Raw genomic sequence first — 20,900 nt, forward strand, 5'->3', positions numbered from 1 at the left:
GCGAGAGAAAGGCGGTTTCTTCCCCCACCATCATTTTAGGGACACATGGTGTCAGTCTGCCCTCATGCATACTCTCTCTCTCCCTCGTGTTCTTTTGATTGCTCAGCGCTGTAGTTTTAAACCAGAATAACTTCAAGGAGTCTTTGTTTGGGACCACGAACAGGCATCTGTGCAGCACGTCCATTTTAAGAGATTCTCTCACTAATCAGGTAATTGCAGCAGACACTCACTCACTACCTTTCAATGAAAAACGATCCATCCTCCTAATCTGCACCACCTGCATGCTACACAGCATTGTCCACAGGAGAGTCTGCTGTGCTTGCCTTAGCCCTACACCTCTTGCCTCTGCCTTGCAGGATTTTCTGTGGGTTTTATTTGGGGACAATATGATATACCAGCATTGCAGCCTAGACACTACCTGTGCCTGCATTATATCCCCCATAGTCCTTATTATAGGCTACAGGGATCAGTAGGCTATACCCTTTGAGCACACTTATCTATCTTTAATAACATAATTTCTGTGCACATTTGACCCTGGCAAGCTTAGCATTACAACAGGAGGGAGCAGATGGAGTCTCACTGCCATAAATGACTAATAATATACATGTCCGGAAACTCAGCATAACACAGTGCTACATGAGCAAGTATTTCCACCGAGCAAGCAATGGCACCACATTGTAAGCAACCGTGTGAGCAGGACCCGGACATGGATCCAAAATGTCACGGCGGGTGGTGTGATCCACTGCATCGCTCCACTCTGCCTGCCCGTGTGAAAAGCCTCATATCTGCACTGACACCCACGCTCAATGCAGACAGGGAAATGTCTAACAGTGAGTTGGGGAATGGAGGAGGTTGTTTAAGTGTCATCATTCCAAGCCAGAGGATCTCGGCTCACTTAATGAAGGGGATTTTTAATTGACATCTGTCACCGGTTGGTTGTCGTGGACCCCCAAGGAACAACATACATACAGTACATGCACCCATGAACACACACAAGTATCCACGCCACACACACACACACACACACACACACACCAGGGCAGCCTGCGAGGCAGACAGCTAATGAATGAGCTCCATCCAGCCGTTTAGTCTCATCCAACCAAACACTGGGCCATTAACTACTGCTGCTAGTAGCCAGGCTGGGATTCTCTTACACTCCACACCAGATACATTCCTCTTTGGACCAATAGTCTATTTACTATTTAGTCTATTTATTATTTAGATCTTTGCAAGAGCACTACACAGTGCCTACCAGCAGCCGTTGGGTTAAGCATTTATGTTTAAATATAGGTAGAAAGGTGCAATGAATTGTTTATGAATGTGTTGTCATCCTTATTTCGGGCAGCTGTACTAAAGTGTTACCCAGAAAACATCACTGGGGGGGTAGTTAGAAGGAGAGAGAGAGAGACTGTATAAAGTTCTACTCTTTATGTGGAGAAGGAAAGAAAAATGTAAAAGTGCTTTGTTATTGTCCACTCCATTCCTCCCTGGTGAAAGGTGTCACGGCCTACATTCCTGAAGGCCTTTGTTACAACAATATAATTATTGTACATTGGTTTTAATAAGGGACACCGGCCAGGAAAACCTAGTGGGAATTTGTCTACGACTTATGGCACACTGTTACTGTATGCATGTATGCTGCTGTTTTGACCTTCCTTGAAAAAAAAAGGGATTCTGAACCTCAATGGATTTCATCCTCAATTCCGACTCTGAATCTCAACCTAAATGAATAGACTAGACGAAAGTACAGTCTTCCACCTGGCATACGAAGGCAGCTCAACTCAACATTTTAATGTTTAATTGAGAACACAGCAAATAAAGGCTAATATTCCCTGTTGAGGCATCCGCTGCCTCAACACTTTTTCTTTAGTTATCAGTTGTACACAAAACGCGTGTTTTCTTTCAGTACAGCGCATTGCCAATTTCTACCCTTTGTATTCCCACGACTGTAGAAGGAAGAACCCCCAAAGGATCTATCCGTCTCGAGCTGATTAAAAAAAGCCGATAACGCGGTGGAAATGCACTCCCGTTCGCCCTCTCTCTCAGTGTTTATGGTCCTGCGTTGACTGATCGCATTGTGATTGATTTTTCCCTCTCCTCCCCCCTCCTCTTCCCTCGTTGTTCCCTCGGCTCGCTCGCTGCAGAGTCGTTGCGCGGATGCCTCGACAGAGGGCGAGAAGAAACAGCTGCCTCGCATGAACTTACACTCGACGACTCACCAGCCGCCACAGCCTGTGCCATCGGCTGCTCTGCTCAGTCAGTGGAATCAGTCAGTTCGGTTGGTCTCTCCTCTCCACTGAGCTTTCAGAGGACTCCTGGCACTGGGAGACCAACAGGAGGCATGGCTACATCCCAAGAGGAAATGCATTCCACTTGTTTCCTTATCTCCTGATCTGAAAGGACTTGGTATAGAAGAGGAATGGAGGGTTTGAAAGAAAGAGAAAAATAGAAAAGAGAGGAATGTCAGGGTTTTCAATTTGTATTATTCAATTTCTATGTTGTGCACACAATTCAGTCCTTTGCCTATGAGTGCATGTTCGCAAACAAAAGGAGACAAGGAAAGGAAGTGATCAAAGAGTTTTGGGATAAAACAGCCTGAATGTTAGGCCTAATCTCCACCCTCAGAAGGGCTAGTTAAGAGCCTTCCCACCCAGAGCCTATAAGTGCTCTCAAGTCTCACCAGCATTCACTTCAATCAAGCCTAATTCAATCACACGTCTATTATGCAACCAACATTTACAGCACTTCAAGACTGGCGTTTCAAAACTCTGATTTTAAAGGGCACTTGATTCAGGTCGCCCGACGGGCGACGTGGGCGGGATATACGCTTGAGGGAAAATGGAATGGCTCCAAAAATGCACACCAGGCGAGCTAAATCCCATATTGAGAAAGCGTCATTGTGGCAACCAGATTGTCCTGGCGTGACGGGGACGTAGCAATTGCGGGGGAAAACCTCTAATAGTCAGTGATGAGAGACTAAACTCTCCACTACTGTTACTGTATAAAACAAGATCATGAGGGGACCATAAAACACACTACAACCTTGGTATGTGGGCCTAGGAGTCCAAGAAGATTATTCTAAATCTGTTCAGTTTAACCTATCTTTCCTACGATGTCCCCAGGAAACTGTCTGACGATCTTAATATCAGTATCTGCTACAACATGAAAGATACTGCAGCTCTCGATTTAATGCTCTTTGACAGTATCTTTTGGTAACCTTATTGCAGAAGCGAGAGTAACTGTCAAATGGGATGAGTGGATCCCCTTAGGCTAATGGAATAGAAGTCAAAGCCCTTCTGTGCTGGGTCTTTTGAGTACGGTGAGCAGGGTAGTAGTCCTAAAGGGTATTACCTGACACTTCAGACTGAGGCACAACTATATGGAGAGGCTGTTCTCCAGTTGTGTGATAGAGAACCATATGTCGTACCTTTTTGATTCCAGATGTCCATTTAACCCTGGAAAATCAGCCCTGTACAAGAGATGCATTCAAATGTTCCCGAATGTTGCAGATGAAAATATTATGAATTGAGTTGACCCAATGTCCTACTTCACAACATGAAAGCATTGTATATGTTCTACAGAATACATACAGTATCTCACTGAACATTCTATAATGTTACAACCTGCTGTAAGGCCATGATACTAATTTAACCCTGAACATCGGATGGATACTATCTACTGTAGATACACACTTCTTTATACCACCTAATACCAGACACCCAGTTATCCCCATAATTAACTTCACTAAGTCACTCAGGTCATTCATTTCTCTAAGAGATATATTAACAGAACTGAATACAACTTTATTGTCCAACAGGAGATAGACAGGATAAATTGGCCTTTGGCTTCCATCTCAGAAAGGTGCCCCCATCAAGGTGACCTGATTGTGTGGAGACCTCATGAGGCGAGGGCAAGCAGCGAACCTGTCACGTCCTGGCCAGAATAAGGGTTAATTGTTATTGTAGTTTGGTCAGGACGTGGCAGAGGGTATTTGGTTTATGTGGTTCGGGGTGGTGTGTTTGTTGTAGGGGATTTGATTTATGTATTCTGGGGTTTTTTGGGCACTGTTCCTTGTTTATGTATTTCTATGTTGATCTAGCTGGTTGTATGTCTATGTTTGGTTAATTGGGGTTGGGACTCTCAATTGAAGGCAGGTGTTGTCTATTTGCCTTTGATTGAGAGTCCCATATAGTAGGGTGTGTTTGTCTTTTGTGGGAGATTATTTGTGAGCACTGCGTTATTGAGCCTGCTACACTGTTGTGAGTGTCATTTATTGTTTTGTTTTTCCTGTGGATGCTTTTTGTTTTTTTCCCATTAAAAGAATGAGTATCCGCAACTCTGCTGCATTTTGGTCCTCCTCTCTGCAACACCACGACATAATTCGTGACAGAACCACAACGGAGCGAAAGACAGGAGGGCACAGAGTTCACCTGAAGGGGTTTGGTTGAGGTGGGCAGTGTGCCAATGGTAGGAGGCGCTATTTTGGTGGTTGAATATAGAGGGGAGTTCGTCTAATATATTCTTTTGTTTTATGGGGTGAACCAAGCGGTTCTTCTGATAATATGTAAAGCAGTGGTCCATAGGAAGTATTAATTTGAGTGCAAATTTCTTTGACTTTATACTATTGGGAAATACAGGCAGTTCTCTCAAAATTGATCGAGAGACATTCCCTGGTTAAATCAATCTCATTTCACTTGGACCTGGACAAAATTGTGTTTGAAAATGATATAGATGAAAGTACATTTTAAATCATGCTTTGAAATGTTTAAATCTTCTGGTCAATTTAAATAAAAACCGACACTCTTTACCCTCAATTGGCTAGACAAGATCTTTCAAAGTTGGCCAGACTAGACAGTCAATTTCATTCCAGCTATTTCAGGGACTGAGATATGACTTCAAAGAAAATAATTTGTGTTTGAAAAAATCTCTAGTCCTTTTTTATTAAACAGAACCTCTGCTGGGAGTGGGAAGTAAAACCCTTCATTTTGATATAAAACCATCTTCAGTTAATTCCACGCATTATTAGTTCCTTCATCTAATCCCTGGTGCACATGACAGGACTAAAACCAGATTAGGTTCTATACACACACGAGATGTCTAGAGCCCCCATGTGGCACAAATTTCCAACTACATCTGACACAAACCACCAAGGGCCAAATCCTAAGTATTGCGCAAATCTCCCATTGACATCAATGCACAATTTACATGAAAATATGAGCAAAAGCGTCCAAATAGGATTCAAAGTGAAAAGTCACACCTCTCAACCGTAAGGTCCTCAAGAAGCTTTATTTTCTTGACACGTGTTTGAATATAAAAAGAGACATGGAAAAACGTGGTTCCTACTTACAGGTAGGAAACAATGATGGCATGATCACAGCCTTTCCAAATGGTGATATGTGCAATACAACTGCATCGATATCCAATACTTCATCATATTGGATATGGAATCTGTCCTTCGTGATATCTGCTAGGAGGCAGCAGTGCTGTGCAATCTACTGTCCAAACTCCAAAGGCTGATCTAGAGTCAGGGTTTGCCATGGGCTTGTCAGAGTCAATAGTTGTCCGTTGACTGATCTCAGGACAGTGTGGAGAGAATCCTTCTCCAGAGGCCTCCGCACAGGCAGTTCTTGATCCAGCGTTGCTCCCACTGCTTCATTGCGTTGGTCTTGTTGGGCGAGCGGAGCATGGTCACACAGCCACACCTGAGATGGAGAGCGAGAGGAAGAAATAGGGAGAGAGTCTTTTCCCGACCCTGCTTTTTCAATATTTATTCAATCTTCAAATTGTTGCTTGCTTTGGACCAACAAAAAGGTTCTTAAAGTGTAAAATTACATGTAGAGGGATATGCTGATGTTATGATATAATGTTAAGGTAGAAATAAGGGAAAGATGCAAGTGCTAGGGAGTGGGTGAAAGAGCAAGTGGTGTCTGACCGGGTGCAGGCTTTGCTCTCCTCTGTGGGGCAGACTCCCATGTGGAGACAACGTAGATTATCCATCCTCTGGGCCCCTGGGCTCCTGGAAACACACATTTTAGCAAATGGGCTGTTACTTTTTCAACTTTATAGCAGGCTGAGCTTCATCTGACCTTTGACCCCAAATAGTGATCCAATGACAACTGTGAATTTAGATTTTTCGCCGCAACATAGTACAGCGCTACTGCCTTGGTCACTATCCCCAATTGTAACCCTAAAAAGTCTACCAGGTACCCTAAAAAAACATTTTCTAAATGCCAGCTAGCCTGCTCCTGTGGGTCTCACCTAGAGAAGATCTCCACCTGGGCGGTGGAGTTGAGAACCGGAAGGCTGTAGGGCTTGCCAAACTGCAGCCGCAGCGGTTGCTTGCCCTGCAGCTTGCAGATGATGCCGTCGTTGACGGGCAGCCAGTCCATGCTGGGCACCAGCAGCTGGCTGGGCAGCAGGCAGCACTCGTCTATCAGTGGCTCATCAGGCTCCTGGGGGTGGCCTTCGTCCCGAGCTGGAGACATACATGTGTGAAGGACAGGCACACATACAGTGAGGTCCAAAAATATTTGGACAGCAACACGTTTTGTTTTGGCTCTGTACTCCTGCACTTTGGATTTGAAATGATACAATGACTATGAGGTTAATGTGCAGAAGGTTAGCTTTCATTTGAGGGCATTGTTATCTATATCGTGTGAACCATTTTACCAAGTAGTATTTGGTCCCATATTCCTAGCACGCAATGACTACATCAAGCTTGTGACGAGTGAGTGAGAAATGATGATGAGTGAGAAAGTTAGAGGCACAAAGATCATATCAAGACATGCTAACCTCTCACCATTACCAATAACAGGGGAGGTTAGCATTTTATATCATACCCCCAAGACATGCTAACCTCTCACCATTACCAATAACAGGGGAGGTTAGCATTTTCTATCATACCCCCAATACATGCTAACCTCTCACCATTACCAATAACAGGGGAGGTTAGCATTTTCTATCATACCCCCAATACATGCTAACCTCTCACCATTACCAATAACAGGGGAGGTTAGCATTTTCTATCATACCCCCAATACATGCTAACCTCTCACCATTACCAATAACAGGGGAGGTTAGCATTTTCTATCATACCCCCAAGACATGCTAACCTCTCACCATTACCAATAACAGGGGAGGTTAGCATTTTTTGGGGGGGTAGGTATGATATTTATAACTTTCTCACTCATCATTATTCACAATTCATTATTGAGCCATCTATTTGGCACAAAATAATCGGAAACAAAGAAAACTGCAAATGCATCCAACAAATTTGTAGTCACAAGCTTGATGTAGTCATTCCATGCTACTTTTGACAACTTTAATACACATGTGAATTTGTCCGAATACTTTTGGATATTGGGCAGGGCTCTCCAACCCAGTTCCTGGATGACTACTAGGGCTGGACAATATGGCCTAAAATCATAACTAGATTTTTTTTTAATGTTCTCTAAATAAGCTAGTTGTCCAATTAAAAATAAAATACACTGCATTTTAAACAGTCAGCAATAATCAAATGAATTCAGGGCTTGTGAAATGACACCTAGGCTAAATATAACCCTTCGACAAGCATAAGACCCACTAATAAATGACATTATTTTATCATTTTTACAATAATCACTGATCTGGTTTTCATGTCTGTCCCTTTTGTTTACAAATGTAACCACAATCATGCACAATGCACATTCACTAATAATGTCCAACTTCTTGTAGCAGGCATTATAGAAAATGAACACAGACCTCATAAACAACCTCTCAAGCACAAGCCCACATGCTACCGAGTAGCCAGTTAATCTTTCTATTTAAAGTCTAGCCAACTTGGATCTATTTGTTAGCTAACAAGGCAGAACAGTCAAATTGTTATGAACACACCCCTCTGTCCTTCTCCAACTGTTTGAACAGCACACTAGTCTGTCCACTTTGTTCAGATGTTGAAATCAAGTGGCCTACCTTATTTCTCAGAATAAGAACGAGTTGCCAAATCCTTATATAACTGTATTTTATGCTCATTGCACTTTTATAAAACGCAGACTAGATGGCTAGTATTACAGTCTGGGGTTAAAATCCTACTAGTAGTATGTGGTACCGCAATGCCGCGCACAACAGAAACTGAACATTCATTTTCCAGAATCAATGTTCATTGTAGCCCTTGATCATGGACGAAGGAGTCTTCTGTAGGGAGGAGTTTTGTTAAGAGCCTAGACGCTCAATATGAACAGTAACGCGTCGCTTGCAGTACGGTTTTGGAAGCAATTTTTTAAAAAATTGAAGTAAAACTAAAGGTTAAATTGATACACACCTTGATAGGGTTAGGGTTCCCACACGGCCATATCTCCATGTTATAGCGCTTGCTTACGGAAGACGAGAGACGAGCACCTGGGTTAATTAGCCACCTAGCTGCTCCGAACACCCGTGTGCAAGCATAACTCGGGAAGTCTAGTTTTGTCGGTTGCAGCCACCCATGTCTGTACGGATCAAAAACTGCTACAGTAAGTGTGTTTTTTATTTGAAGGATTCTTTCTGGCTGATGAAAGAGAAGGGCCATATGTTTCGAAAGCCGCGTCGCAGAAAAAAAACCTTGAATGAGTAGGTGTTCTAAAACTTTTGACCGGTAGTGTACACCCCATGCATCCACATAGTCAGCTACACATGTTCGCCCCATCCTTACAGCAGAGCCAGAGCTTGGTGAGCAGGCGGAAGAGGAGCGACATGCTGTCCTGGTTGTCCGAGGTGGCCGTGTAGATGGGCAGGCAGCCAGGCTTCAGCAGGCCCCAGATCCGGATCATCACCATCATTTCACGCAGCATGCCCAGGGACGAGCCGTCGCGCAGGAACCCAAAGCCGGGACGCACGATGGAGCCCTGAGAGAGGACACGGGTTAATACAGACAGACGGATAGAGACAGACAGCACAGACACACACTCTATACTGGCACCAACTCTACCATTCGATAGAACGCTACATTCTTTCAATGCAACATCATATCATTAATATCAAATGTGGTAAGCATGGGTTTCTGGAGCGTTGCACAATTTTTCAGCACGTTGTGTAAAGGCCTACACCGATAGCTCGAGTTAATGGAAATGTAGGAGTAAATCCACACACAAATGGTGGTGCACTGGAGACCCACCTGATTGGGTAGGTTAGCCATCAGATAGAGCACAAAGTCTCCCACCCATTGGATGAGCTGCTGCAGAGACTGGAGCGGGGGGCCGTCCAGCACAAACTCCTCTGTCTTCAGGTTGATCATCACCTTATCGATATCTACGGAGAGGGGGAAGGTCAATCTCCACCAGAATCACTGACGTCTTGAAATAAAACGGCCCATAATTGTAGGTACTAGCTAGCAGATAGGAGGGCCAGCAACACAGCCTTATGCCTACAGAATCGGTCTGGTCAACAATAACAACAGGTCACTATGTACAACTCAAGCTCGGTTACAAACTGAAAAGAGTTCCAGCCTTACATTAAAACTACATTTTGTAACTTTTTGGGTCGAACAGACCAAATTCACATAGAACATATCTACCGCGTCATTTCTATGTGTGCCATTTCTATGCTTCCCATTCTTAAATTTAGTTTTTGCTTCTTTTACTTCTGGTTTTGTACACCAGCTTCAAAACAGCTGAAAATACAATATTTTTGGTTATTGAAAAGATATTTCACAGCAGTTTAGATGGTACAATGATTCTCTACACTATACATTGGTTGAAATATTCGAATTTTAGCAACCAGGAAATTCCTGCATATTGCACCTTTAAGTGAAATTGGTGTCCGAAGTAGGATCCGTCTATTCATTGATTATACAGGTATAATGGTAGTGATGCTAGTCCTCCCACCAGTGTCAGTATTTTTGGTGCATATCTCTGCCAGCCTATCCCCGGGGCTCTTGTCTGGCGTGTTGAGGACGTGGGGCCTCAGCAGGGACTTGAGGGTGGCGCTAATGGCGATAAGGAGGAGCTTGGCGTGGAAGTCGCAGGCTCGCGCCGCCGTAGCCGCCGACAGCTTACAGAGAGAGGCCTTCACTGCGACGATGCGTGTCGAGAGCACCTACCTCAGACAGACAGACACACACACACACACAGACACACACCAGAGTATATTATAAAAACAAACAATTCCATCCCTTCATTGTCACACATTTCAGTTTGTCAAACCTAATGCCCTGCAGTGGGGATCCCTGGGTTGTGTTTTGAAATGTCAACTAACAAATTTGTCCGATAAGAACATACACTACATGACCAAAAGTATGTGGACAGTATGTGCTCGTCAAACATCTCACTCAACAACTCATGGGCATTAATATGGAATTGGTCCCCCCTTTGCAGCTATAACAGCCTCCACTGTTCTGGGAAGGCTTTCCACTAGATGTTGTAATATTGCTGCGGGGAGTTTCTTCCATTCAGCCACAAAGGCATTAGTGAGGTCAGGCACTGATGTTTGGTGATTAGGCCTGTCTCGGGGTAGAGGTCAGGGCTCTGTGCAGGCCAGTTAAGTTCTTCCACACTGAGCTCGAAAAACCATTTCTGTATGGACCTCACATTTTGCATGGGGGTATTGTCATGCTGAAACAGGACTGGGCCTTCCCAAAACTGTTGCAACAAAGTTGGAAGCACAGAAATAATGTCATTGTATGCCGTAGCGTTAAGATTTCCCCCAAACCATGAAAAACAGCCCCAGATCATTATTCCTAATCCACCAAACTTTACATTTGGTACTATGCATTCGGGCAGGTAGAGTTCTCCTGGCATCCGCCAAACCCAGATTAGTCCGTCAGACTGCCAGATGGTGAAGCGTGATTCATAACTGCAGAGAACACATTTCCACTGCTCCAGAGTCCAATGGCGGTGAGCTTTACACCACCCCAGCCAACGCATGGCATTGCGCATGTTGTTCTTAGGCTTGTGTGTGGCTGCTCGGCCATGGAAACCCATTTCATGAAGCTCCCGACGAACAGTTCACGTGCTGAAGTTGCTTCCAGAGACAGTTTGGAACTCGGTAGTGAGTGTTGCAACTGAGGACAGATGATTTTTACTCGCTATGAGTTACAACACTCAGCGGTCCTACCACTTGGTAGCTGAGCAGTTCTTGCTCCTAGACATTAGCACTTCACAATAACAGCACTTACAGTTGACCGGGGCAGCTCTAGCAGGGCAGAAATTTGACTAACTGACTTGTTGTTAAAACCTGTTGTGTATAGGGGGCAGTATTTTCACGGCCGGATAAAAAACGTACCCGATTTAATCTGGTTACTACTCTTGCCCAGAAACTAGAATATGCATATAATTAGTAGATTTGGATAGAAAACACTCTAAAGTTTCTAAAACTGTTTGAATGGTGTCTGTGAGTATAACAGAACTCATATGGCAGGAAAAAACCTGAGAAGATTCCATGCAGGAAGTGGCCTGTCTGACAATTTGTTGTCCTTCTGTTGCATCTCTATCGAAATTACAGCATCTGTGCTGTTACGTGACACTTTCTAAGGCTTCTATTGGCTCTCTAAAGCCTTCAGAAAGCAGAATGACGCGTTTCCTGTCTCTGGGCAGATAACAGGAGCAGAGTTTGTAAGTGGTCTGCCTGGGGACAGTGAGACTGGAGATGCGCGTTCACGAGACCTCGCCATTTTATTATTTTCCTCTTTGAATGAATACAACGTTGTCCGGTTGAAATATTATCGCTATTTTACAAGAAAAATAGCATAAAAATTGATTTTAAACAGCGTTTGACATGCTTCTAAGTACGGTAATGGAATATTTTGACATTTTTGGTCACGAAATACACTCGCACGTTACCCTTCGGATAGTGACCTGAACGCACGAACAAAACGGAGGTATTTGGATATAACTATGAATTATTTGGAACTAAAACAACATTTGTTGTTGAAGTAGAAGTCCTGGGAGTGCATTCTGACGAAGAACAGCAAAGGTAATCCAATTTTTCTAATAGTAATTCTGAGTTTAGGTTCCCCCGACGTTGGCGGGTGTCTGAATAGCTAGCCTGTGATGGCTGAGCTATGTACTCAGAATATTGCAAAATGTGCTTTCGCCGAAAAGTTATTTTAAAATCTGACATAGCGTTTGCATAAAGGAGTTCTGTATCTATAATTCTTAAAATAATTGTTATGTATTTTGTCAACGTTTATCATGAGTAATTTAGTAAATTCACCGGAAGTTTTCGGTGGGTATGCTAGTTCTGAACATCACATGCTAATGTAAAAAGCTGGTTTTTGATATAAATATGAACTTTATTGAACAAAACATGCATGTATTGTATAACATAATGTCCTAGGAGTGTCATCTGATGAAGATCATCAAAGGTTAGTGCTGCATTTAGCTGTGGTTTTGGTTTTTGTGACATATATGCTTGCTTTGAAAATGGCTGTGTGATTATTTTTGGCTGGGTACTCTCCTGACATAATAATGTTTTGCTTTCACTGTAAAGCCTTTTTGAAATCGGACAACGTGGTTGGATTAACGAGAGTTTTATCTTTCAAATGGTGTAAAATAGTCATATGTTTGAGAAATTGAAGTTATAGCATTTTTAAGGTTTTGTATTTCGCGCCACGCTCTACCATTGGATATTTGGCGAAGCGTTCCGCTAGCGGAACATCTGTCCTCAGGTTTTAAGGTGGCATCCTATGACGGTGCCACGTTGAAAGTCACTGAGCTCTTCAGTAAGGCCATTCTATTGCCAATGTTAGTCTCTGGAGATTGCATGGCTGTGTGCTCGATTTTATACACCTGTCAGCAACGGGCGTGGCTGAAATAGCCGAATCGACTAATTTGAAGGAGTGTCCACATAATTTTGTATATTGAGTGTATATTTAAATTTCCCGTTGCATAACATTTCACTACGGCGTGCCCTACTGAACACGACCCTGGTCCACCTACCTGCTGCAGGGCTTGGTTCTGTCTCATGTACTCTTCATGAAGCTTCTCCACCAGGTTATGGACCATGCCGGGCTGCACGTGGAGCAGCACATCCCACCAGTCGTAGCCTGTCACCATGCAGTACTCCAGCAGGAACAGCAGGTGGCGCAGCAGTGTGTTCATGTCCAACATCTGGCCCATGGAGGGAGACACACGGATCATGTGCAGCTGAGGAGGGGGAAAGAGCCAAAGCGGAGATCTAAAATTTGCCTGGAGTTTTTTTGTTGCTGTTCATATCTGGGGGCTCGCCTGACTACCAGAATTAAGGACAGGGATATGGATAGCTTACTGTTGCTAGAGAGGATACATTTTATTTTGCCTTTAGACCACACACTGCTGTAAGCTTTATTAACGCCAATGGCTGGTTGACATTCAAGGGACATTGAAGGTACAAATACAATATTTTGCCTTTTTTTTTTTTTAAACATGAGCCATCTAAGCAATACTATCATCTACCGAGATAAAAGGGTGATATGGTACTGTGTGGGAAATTTTAAGGTCCCTGCATAGTCAACGGATCTGAACGCATTGACGCACGATTGATGTGCTCCAACTAGCTAACTCGTGCTACCGTCTCTCACCTTGCCATGGTTGTCCACTCCGGCCAGGGCCAGCGAGGTCCAGGAGAACTGCAGGGCCTTGAAGTGGACGGTGTGGCCGCCGGCACGCTGCCGCTTGATGGCCGGCTCTTCCCCGGGCCGCTGGGAGGAGCCCGAGGAGGAGCCATAGAACACGCCCATAGTGTGGAGGGACAGCCGGTGGAGGATCTGGATGCTGCCATCGTGGAAGGCTAGGGCCAGGCCTGGGAGGGACCACCACACAGAATCACATCAAATGTAATTAACTTTATTGATCTTCAGAGGTGGACATTGACACCAGCAGTACACACAGACAGGAGCAACACAGTGAGTGTATAACATTACACACTTTCTCTGCCATTATACTTCAGTCTGTCTTGATACAACTATGTTGTGTGGGACACATTCAATGTAGCTCCCACTTCCCGACCATGTTTCTTGAGCATAGAATTACTTCTTCTTTGGTGGGTTTAATAGTACTGCAAATCAACATTCTGGAAAGGAGTATGCTGCCACCTGAAGTAATCAAGAGTAGATATGGAGGGTCAATGATGGGTTATTGGGCACTTACCGAGGCCTGGGCAGAACTTTGTGTCCGACGCCACCTTTAAGTCAGGGTTGGAGATGGAGATGGGCAGCTTGGGCAGAGCAACGGCCGACACGCGGTCCAGGTCATTGGTGGCTGAGAGGATGCGCCATTTCAAGATCATCGGCTGTTTCTCACCCACTGTGGGGATGGAGAGGAAAAAGGGTGAGTAAGGGTTGTGTCTGTGTCTTTATGGGGGCACCTCAGTTGTGAAATCATTAACTGGTCTCCTTTCCTTAAACTGTATTGATCTGAAAACACAATGGAGGATTCCTAAAGAGAATTTACTGTCAACTGTTCAGCTCTTTAAAGAAAGTGGACGATTGGAAACAACTTTAAACTATTGAGATACCCCCTATAGCTATACTTATATTTTCCATTAGAGTTGTTCCTGGTTTTTGTTGTTCTCCTCCTTACCTACTGGTGAGCGATGCTGGAATATGTTATTAACAGGGAGGCCTTCTTTTCGCAGTGACCAGCACTCTACGATGCTGCCCGTCTGACTGGAGGCACACAACAGCACCTAAAGGAGTATTAATATCATAGTCACACACACACACCTCAGTCAACTGGTTAACACTCCCTGCAATTTAACAGGACTTTGTATCATTCATTAAAAGTAGGGCTGTGATGGTATTGGATTTTTGGATGTTGGTTATTGGTCAGCCAAATGACTGCGTTCACCGTAGCAACTGTTCGAATAGCAAAGAGATAAAGACATTTTCAAATATTATAATAAATTCAAAGACGCACATTTCCTACTCCTGACTGCATGTGCTGCTGCTGCAGGGAGGGGGGCATTGTCTAGGCAACCAAAGACTCGTTAGCTACAACACCTGGCTCGTTTCAGCAAGGAGCAACAAAGTTTCATCACGATGTAGAGTCCAAGTTACTGTAGAGTCCATGTTACTGCAGAAACGGACTCAAACGCACCAATGTCCGGCTGTCCTGTCTTCAGTCAGCGTTTTTTTTTTTTACGCTGATGACTTATTTTATTTTCATGATGGTCTTCATTCATAACCGTCCATCACACGGTTATACGGTAATTGTGCCAGCCTTAATCAAAAGTATGCTCTACACTGTTTGAATACATAAACTCAGAAAAAAAGAAAACGTCCTCTCACTGTCAACCGCGTTTATTTTCTTACTTAACATGTGTAAATATTCGTATGAACATAACAAGATTCAACAACTGAGACAAACTGAACAAGTTCCACAGACATGTGACTAACAGAAATTGAAAAATGTGTCCCTGAACGGGGGGGGGGGGGGGGGGGGGGACAGTCTGAGCACTGATGGAGGGATTGTGAGTTCCTGGTGTAACTCGGGCAGTTGTTGTTTCCATCCTGTACCTGTCCCGCAGGTGTGATGTTTGGATGTACCGATCCTGTGCAGGTGTTGTTACACGTGGTCTGCCACTGTTAGGACGATCAGCTATTCGTCCTGTCTCCCTGTAGTGCTGTCTTAGGCGTCTCACAGTACGGACATTGCAATTTATTGCCCTGGCCACATCTGCAGTTCTCATGCCTCCTTGCAGCATGCCTAAGGCACGTTCACGCAGATGAGCAGGGACCCTGGGCATCTTTCTTTTGGTGTTTTTCAGAGTCAGTAGAAAGACCTCTTTAGTGTCCTAAGTTTTCATAACTGTGACCTTAATTGCCTACTGTCTGTAAGCTGTTAGTGTCTTAACGACCGTTCCACAGGAAGCATGGGAAACAGTGTTTAAACCCTTTACAATGGAGATCTGTGAAGTTATTTGGATTTTTACGAATTATCTTTGAAAGACAGGGTCCTGAAAAAGGGACGTTTCTTTTTTTGCTGAGTTTATGTTGTACTGGTAAGTGATAAAGCTGGAAAGAACTCCCAATAAAGGACACTTGGAAAGACAACGTGTTCACAGTGTGTGTCTCTCACCTGCTCTGAGTTCTCCCTGGTGAGGAACTTGAGGTGTGTGACGGCCGGGTACTTGTCCCTCCTGACCGGGTCTGTGGTGCAGCGCATAAAGAGCGAGGGCAGCAGCTCCGTGTCGATGCGACACTTCTCGTTGACCACGCTCACGCACACCTTGAGTAAGGATCACGATAATGGCATTGCAATAATAGTACTACTTGATAAATTACATTGGAGTAAAACTTCATATTATCGTGCATTAAACCCTCTTTACAAGAAAAGAAAATGCATTAGCATTTGTACAGTGCCGCTTGCCAGACTTATCAGAGACACGACGACTGGCTAGCACTTATGGTGTTAGCCAGTAATGTTACAAAATTATGTTGTAACATCATTGCTAGCTAATACCTTGTAGAACTGCACAGGTGAGGAGCTACTGCCGTCCGTTGCCGCCACCACGATGTTGCCCCCGCCAGTGAAGGCGATGTCGGCCAGGGAAACACGGCCCCTCAGGCGACACAGGCTCTCGCTGGCTGTCAGCAGCTGACCGTTGGGCTTCAGCAAGGACACCGTGACCAGGCCGCTCACAGTCACTGCCAGCCAACCTTCCATGGGCTTACCCCCGAACAGTGTGAGAGACGGCGAGAACTTGACCCGTGAAAACTTCTCCCCAAAGTTGGTGGAGCCCGACTGGGTGGGGGAACGTTGGAGGAGAGGTAGAGAGAGAGTGGGTAGTAGCACATTTCAACAAACTAAGTGGCAAATTACAGATATGTCTGTATATGCTTGTTATATGCAGTGCTACACAGCCATTTTACAGCACCCCTGCCAAATAATGGCATATACAGTACTGGCAGATCTCAAGCGCTTTAACCCCTTAAACTCATGGGAATTAGCCTATACAGGACTAAATTGAAATGTTTCTTACAGAAGAAATATGGAAAGCATATGCATAACCATTGTAGAAATTAAAAAGGGAACAATTAGGAGATTATGGGAAAAGAATAGACTAAAGGTGAGGACACAACAGTTCACCTGACACAAGACTGAATCCAAACATTACACTGTTGATTTTATGTGCATTTTACATTTACTGTACTTTTTGCAGCATTTGTTGATAACGAAATCTGAAAATACTCTGGATACATTCAGTAACATAATAAGAATATTCTTGGAAAATTTGGAGTAGGTGCAACATAAGGCAAAAAAAGGTCTAACTGGTGTTTCCAAGTGGCCACACACCTCTCCAAAGTGTGCACAGTTCCTAAGTCATTTTAATGCATTTTTATGACTCAAAGAAGAGTCTTCAACTATAAGGTGCATTTTTTTAGCTCTCCTAACTTTAAGTTGTTTTGACGTGAACCCAGCCCTGCATTCCCGCCTTTACACAATTACTGTTGTTGCTTACGCAATCCAAAAACGGTCCATTATAAATCGCAATCTGGGTCAGGTGGGCATAATTTGAAAGTTCTCTCTATTGCCAACATGACAAAATACAATTTTACAGTGTTAGGCTTCATACGGCAATTCAGAGAAGCAGATCGTAATTTTGGCGCGCATAGAATGGAGTCATGAGTGCATTCTGATGTGTGGGTCCGTGGCAAATTTTCTTCAAAATACAACAAACATAGGCTCATTCTGTTCAGAACAACGTAGGATGTAAAGCCATGTCATCTTGTAACTGTACATCAAACATTGTATTCATAAACATTGACACTGGGTATTACATAGGTTTTATGATATGGAAATGTGAAGTGGACATTTGGACTCACGGGTGTTTGGCTTGCTTGTATGATTTTTATTATAATCCTCAACGTATCATCTTTCAAAATACATTGAGTCCTCGTAATTTACAGCTTCCCTCACTCAGACAACAAAACATTAGCAGAAGTTGCCCAATTAGCGCGAGGAATGGGGGCAACTTCTTGTCAAGCGCAGTGCTCATGTTCAGAACGGCTGTCAGTCAAAACCCATACAGAGCTGTGAAGCGGAGACCCTGAGCTCTGACATCATGTATAGCATGTTACTGTACAGCCACTGCGTTCCAATTTAGCCGCTTATCAGTGTCTAAATCTGCCATTTTCAACCAGTATACAGGTACGAGTGTAAAGGGTTTCATTTTTTTTTAATTAAACCTTTATTTAACTAGGCAAGTCAGTTAAGAACAAATTATTATTTACAATGACGGCCTAGGAACAGTGGGTTAACTGCCTTGTTCAGGGACAGAACGACAGATGTTTACCTTGTCAGCTCGGGGATTCGATCTAGCAACCTTTCAATTACTGGCCCAACGCTCTTAAACAGTCTATAAAGCTGGTAGACACTGTGAATATGAGAATAAGCTGGTTCATTACCATCTCCACATGCAGAGCCAGCTTGACTCCATTATGCAGCCAGGACAGAGCTATGATAGGGTCTCCGTCCACTGCACTCCCTAGTGAAGTCTCCCAGCTGTTCACCAGGTGATCTGCCATCGCCCAGCACTTGATCTGCCCGTCTCCATCAGCAGACAGCAATCTGGAACCTGGAACACACAAAGACACATGAACGGATGCAACCTTTAAACTCAATACACCAGGGACACTTCCTGGCATTCCACATTAGTCCATCTGGACTGATAGGGCAGTTGCACTTTTAAAGGAATAATCCACTCAAAATACTTTTCAATAACTTGCCACATCATCATGATTATGTGGCAATTTGCTTTTTGAAAGACCTATATCTTGAAAACTTCATTGTTGAATCCAAACATTTTGGGACCGTATCAACAGTGGACTAATTAAAAATAATAATAATATATATATATATATAGTTTGAGTGGATTATTCTTTTAAGGGTGGATTTGGTGTTCAACCTTCCCAAGTTCTCTCACGTCACCCCGCTCCTCTGCTCTCTCCACTGGCTTCCAGTTGAAGCTCGCATCCGCTACAAGACCATGGTGATTGCCTACGGAGCTGTGAAGGGAACGGCACCTCCATACCTTCAGGCTCTGATCAGGCCCTACACCCAAACAAGGGCACTGCGTTCATCCACCACTGGCCTGCTGGCCCCCCTACCTCTGAGGAAGCACAGTTCTCGCTCAGCCCAGTCAAAACTGTTCGCTGCTCTGGCACCCCAATGGTGGAACAAGCTCCCTCACAACGCCAGGACAGCGGAGTCAATCACCACCTTCCGGAGACACCTGAAACCCCACCTCTTTAAGGAATACCTAGGATAGGATAAAGTAATCCTTCTAACCCCCCCCCCCCCCCCCCCCCCCCACCCCTTAAAAGATTTAGATGCACTATTGTAAAGTGGTTGTTCCACTGGATATCTTAAGGTGAATGCACCATTTTGTAAGTCGCTCTGGATAAGAGCGTCTGCTAAATGACTTAAATGTAAAATGTAATGTAAATGTGTTACTACTATGTTGACCCACCTGATTGGTCCCACTCCAGACAGGATATGACCTCGGCATGTCCAGAGTAAATGGAGTACACATCCCATGGGTGCTCTGTGTCTATGATGTGGACCATATGACTGACTTCTGAAATAAAGCAAATTGATGCAGTGCATGTTCTGCTAATCAAGTCACTAGGCGTTGAATTACATATGCAAAATGATATCCGTTTATAGGATCAAAACTGATACGGGCAATGGGATTTGTTTGATTTGCACAACAACATCAAAACTGTCAGAAGATCAGTACCAAAAGCACAGCTGTGTACCTTTCTCATCTTCCTCATTTTTTAGGTCTGTGGTAAAGGCAACTAGGTTCCTGCAGGACCAGGCACACACCAGTGGGATGGATGGACAGTGGTTGCTCTTGGGTCTCTTCTCCCACTCACAAACATAGGCCACTTCCATCATTCAGCCATACACTTGTCCACTGATTGAGCATGTGTTTTCAGTCCTTGTCCAATCAGAGAAATTGTTGTTTAATCAGTCCCTTTGCATGGCTTCATTGGGCTACACTTTGCAGATATAACACACGCAAGAGACATAATTCTAGCTACCTGCATGTCAAATTTGCTTGTATCACCTTTGCAATCGTATTCTTCTAACATCGTCACTTATTAGTTCGTTAGGTTACTTAGTTAGCTAACCGTTATATGCTCATGTAGGTTGCTCTGGATAAGAGCGTCTGCTAAATAACTCAAATGTAAATATATGTTGTAATAAAGCTTACTAGCTAATATGCATTAGCTGCTAGCTAGATGCATGCATAAACTAGCTGGTTTATAGAAATAATTATCCTGATTAGCAAGCTAGCATTAGCTAGATAGCATATAGCAATGGTAAAATGTAGAGAACCTGACCATGAAGCGACTACGTTAGACGAACTTCTAATAAAATAGTAATAATCTAGCTAAATGTACATCTCTTATTCATAGAACTAGTAGGTGAGATTTAAAATGTATTTCCTTACCATCTATCTAGCACTGTGCAATAAATCAGGGGTGTATTAATTAGTTCGATCCTGTTGCAAAACATTTTACAACGGAAACCATTTACTCCCAAAAGTAAAACGTTTTTCAACGAGAGTTTCTATTGGACAAATTGTCCAAAAAGTCCCTCCCCAGTTGTCGTATTCCGTTGCAAAACGTTTGCAAATCTGATGTTAATTTGACAAAACTTTTTGCAACGGAATATGATTAATGAATACACCCCATCCAACAACATCCTGCTACAAAACAAAATATGGGTCATGGCTAGAAGAGATACAGCTTTTGTCAAATTAACACAATATTTTCCTTTTGATAGCAGGTTACAAGAAATTTACGCAGCAGATTATGATAATTAGGTTAAGGTTAGCTAAAATACAACAAAATGTAACTTTTGACAAAATATGGATACCTTATAGCCATGAACACAAATATGGTACGGTAGGACCCCTTACGGCGAATGTAGAACTATTTTGAGTTGCCTGCAACAGTG

General features: G+C 43.6%; 1 protein-coding gene and 1 long non-coding RNA gene across 5 annotated transcripts; one reads left to right on the top strand and one right to left on the bottom strand.

Annotated features, from left to right (window-relative positions):
- Window positions 1–85: 85 nt before the first annotated feature.
- Window positions 86–4,336, top strand: LOC145858567 (uncharacterized). The gene is made up of 2 exons (XR_014378985.1): window positions 86–209; window positions 2,145–4,336. It is a non-coding gene; the product is annotated as an uncharacterized LOC145858567 (long non-coding RNA).
- Window positions 4,337–5,267: 931 nt separating this feature from the next.
- LOC106613614 (mediator of RNA polymerase II transcription subunit 16) lies at window positions 5,268–20,643 on the bottom strand. 4 transcript variants are annotated; one of them, XM_014216057.3, is made up of 16 exons: window positions 20,392–20,643; window positions 19,691–19,875; window positions 19,402–19,506; window positions 18,338–18,507; window positions 16,392–16,673; window positions 16,008–16,157; window positions 14,511–14,616; window positions 14,079–14,234; window positions 13,511–13,731; window positions 12,891–13,097; window positions 9,840–10,050; window positions 9,131–9,264; window positions 8,669–8,861; window positions 6,259–6,475; window positions 5,933–6,016; window positions 5,268–5,702 (listed from the first exon to the last, which is right to left on the bottom strand). In XM_014216057.3, the coding sequence occupies exons 2-16, from the start codon at window positions 19,830–19,832 to the stop codon at window positions 5,576–5,578; spliced, it is 2,505 nt and encodes an 834-aa protein (XP_014071532.2). In that variant the 5' UTR covers window positions 19,833–19,875; window positions 20,392–20,643; the 3' UTR covers window positions 5,268–5,575. The 4 variants fall into 4 exon arrangements, with proteins under 4 accessions (XP_014071532.2, XP_014071529.2, XP_082812874.1 ...); XM_014216054.3 differs by having other exon boundaries at window positions 19,402–19,509; XM_082956748.1 differs by lacking the exons at window positions 19,402–19,506; window positions 19,691–19,875; window positions 20,392–20,643 and adding an exon at window positions 19,040–19,192.
- Window positions 20,644–20,900: the final 257 nt, after the last annotated feature.

Source organism: Salmo salar, chromosome 10 (assembly GCF_965601325.2).
Source record: "Salmo salar chromosome 10, fSalSal1, whole genome shotgun sequence".
Classification (NCBI taxonomy): Eukaryota; Metazoa; Chordata; class Actinopteri; order Salmoniformes; family Salmonidae; genus Salmo; species Salmo salar.

Coding starts and splice junctions, on each gene's coding strand:
- LOC106613614 (XM_014216054.3), bottom strand. CDS start 19,832: ATGATGGAAGTGGCCTATGTTTGTGAGTGGGAGAAGAGACCCAAGAGC. Junction 16,158..16,391: donor CACCTGTGCAGTTCTACAAG/GTATTAGCTAGC, acceptor TCCTTACTCAAG/GTGTGCGTGAGCGTGGTCAA. Junction 10,051..12,890: donor AGAACCAAGCCCTGCAGCAG/GTAGGTGGACCA, acceptor TGTCTGAGGTAG/GTGCTCTCGACACGCATCGT.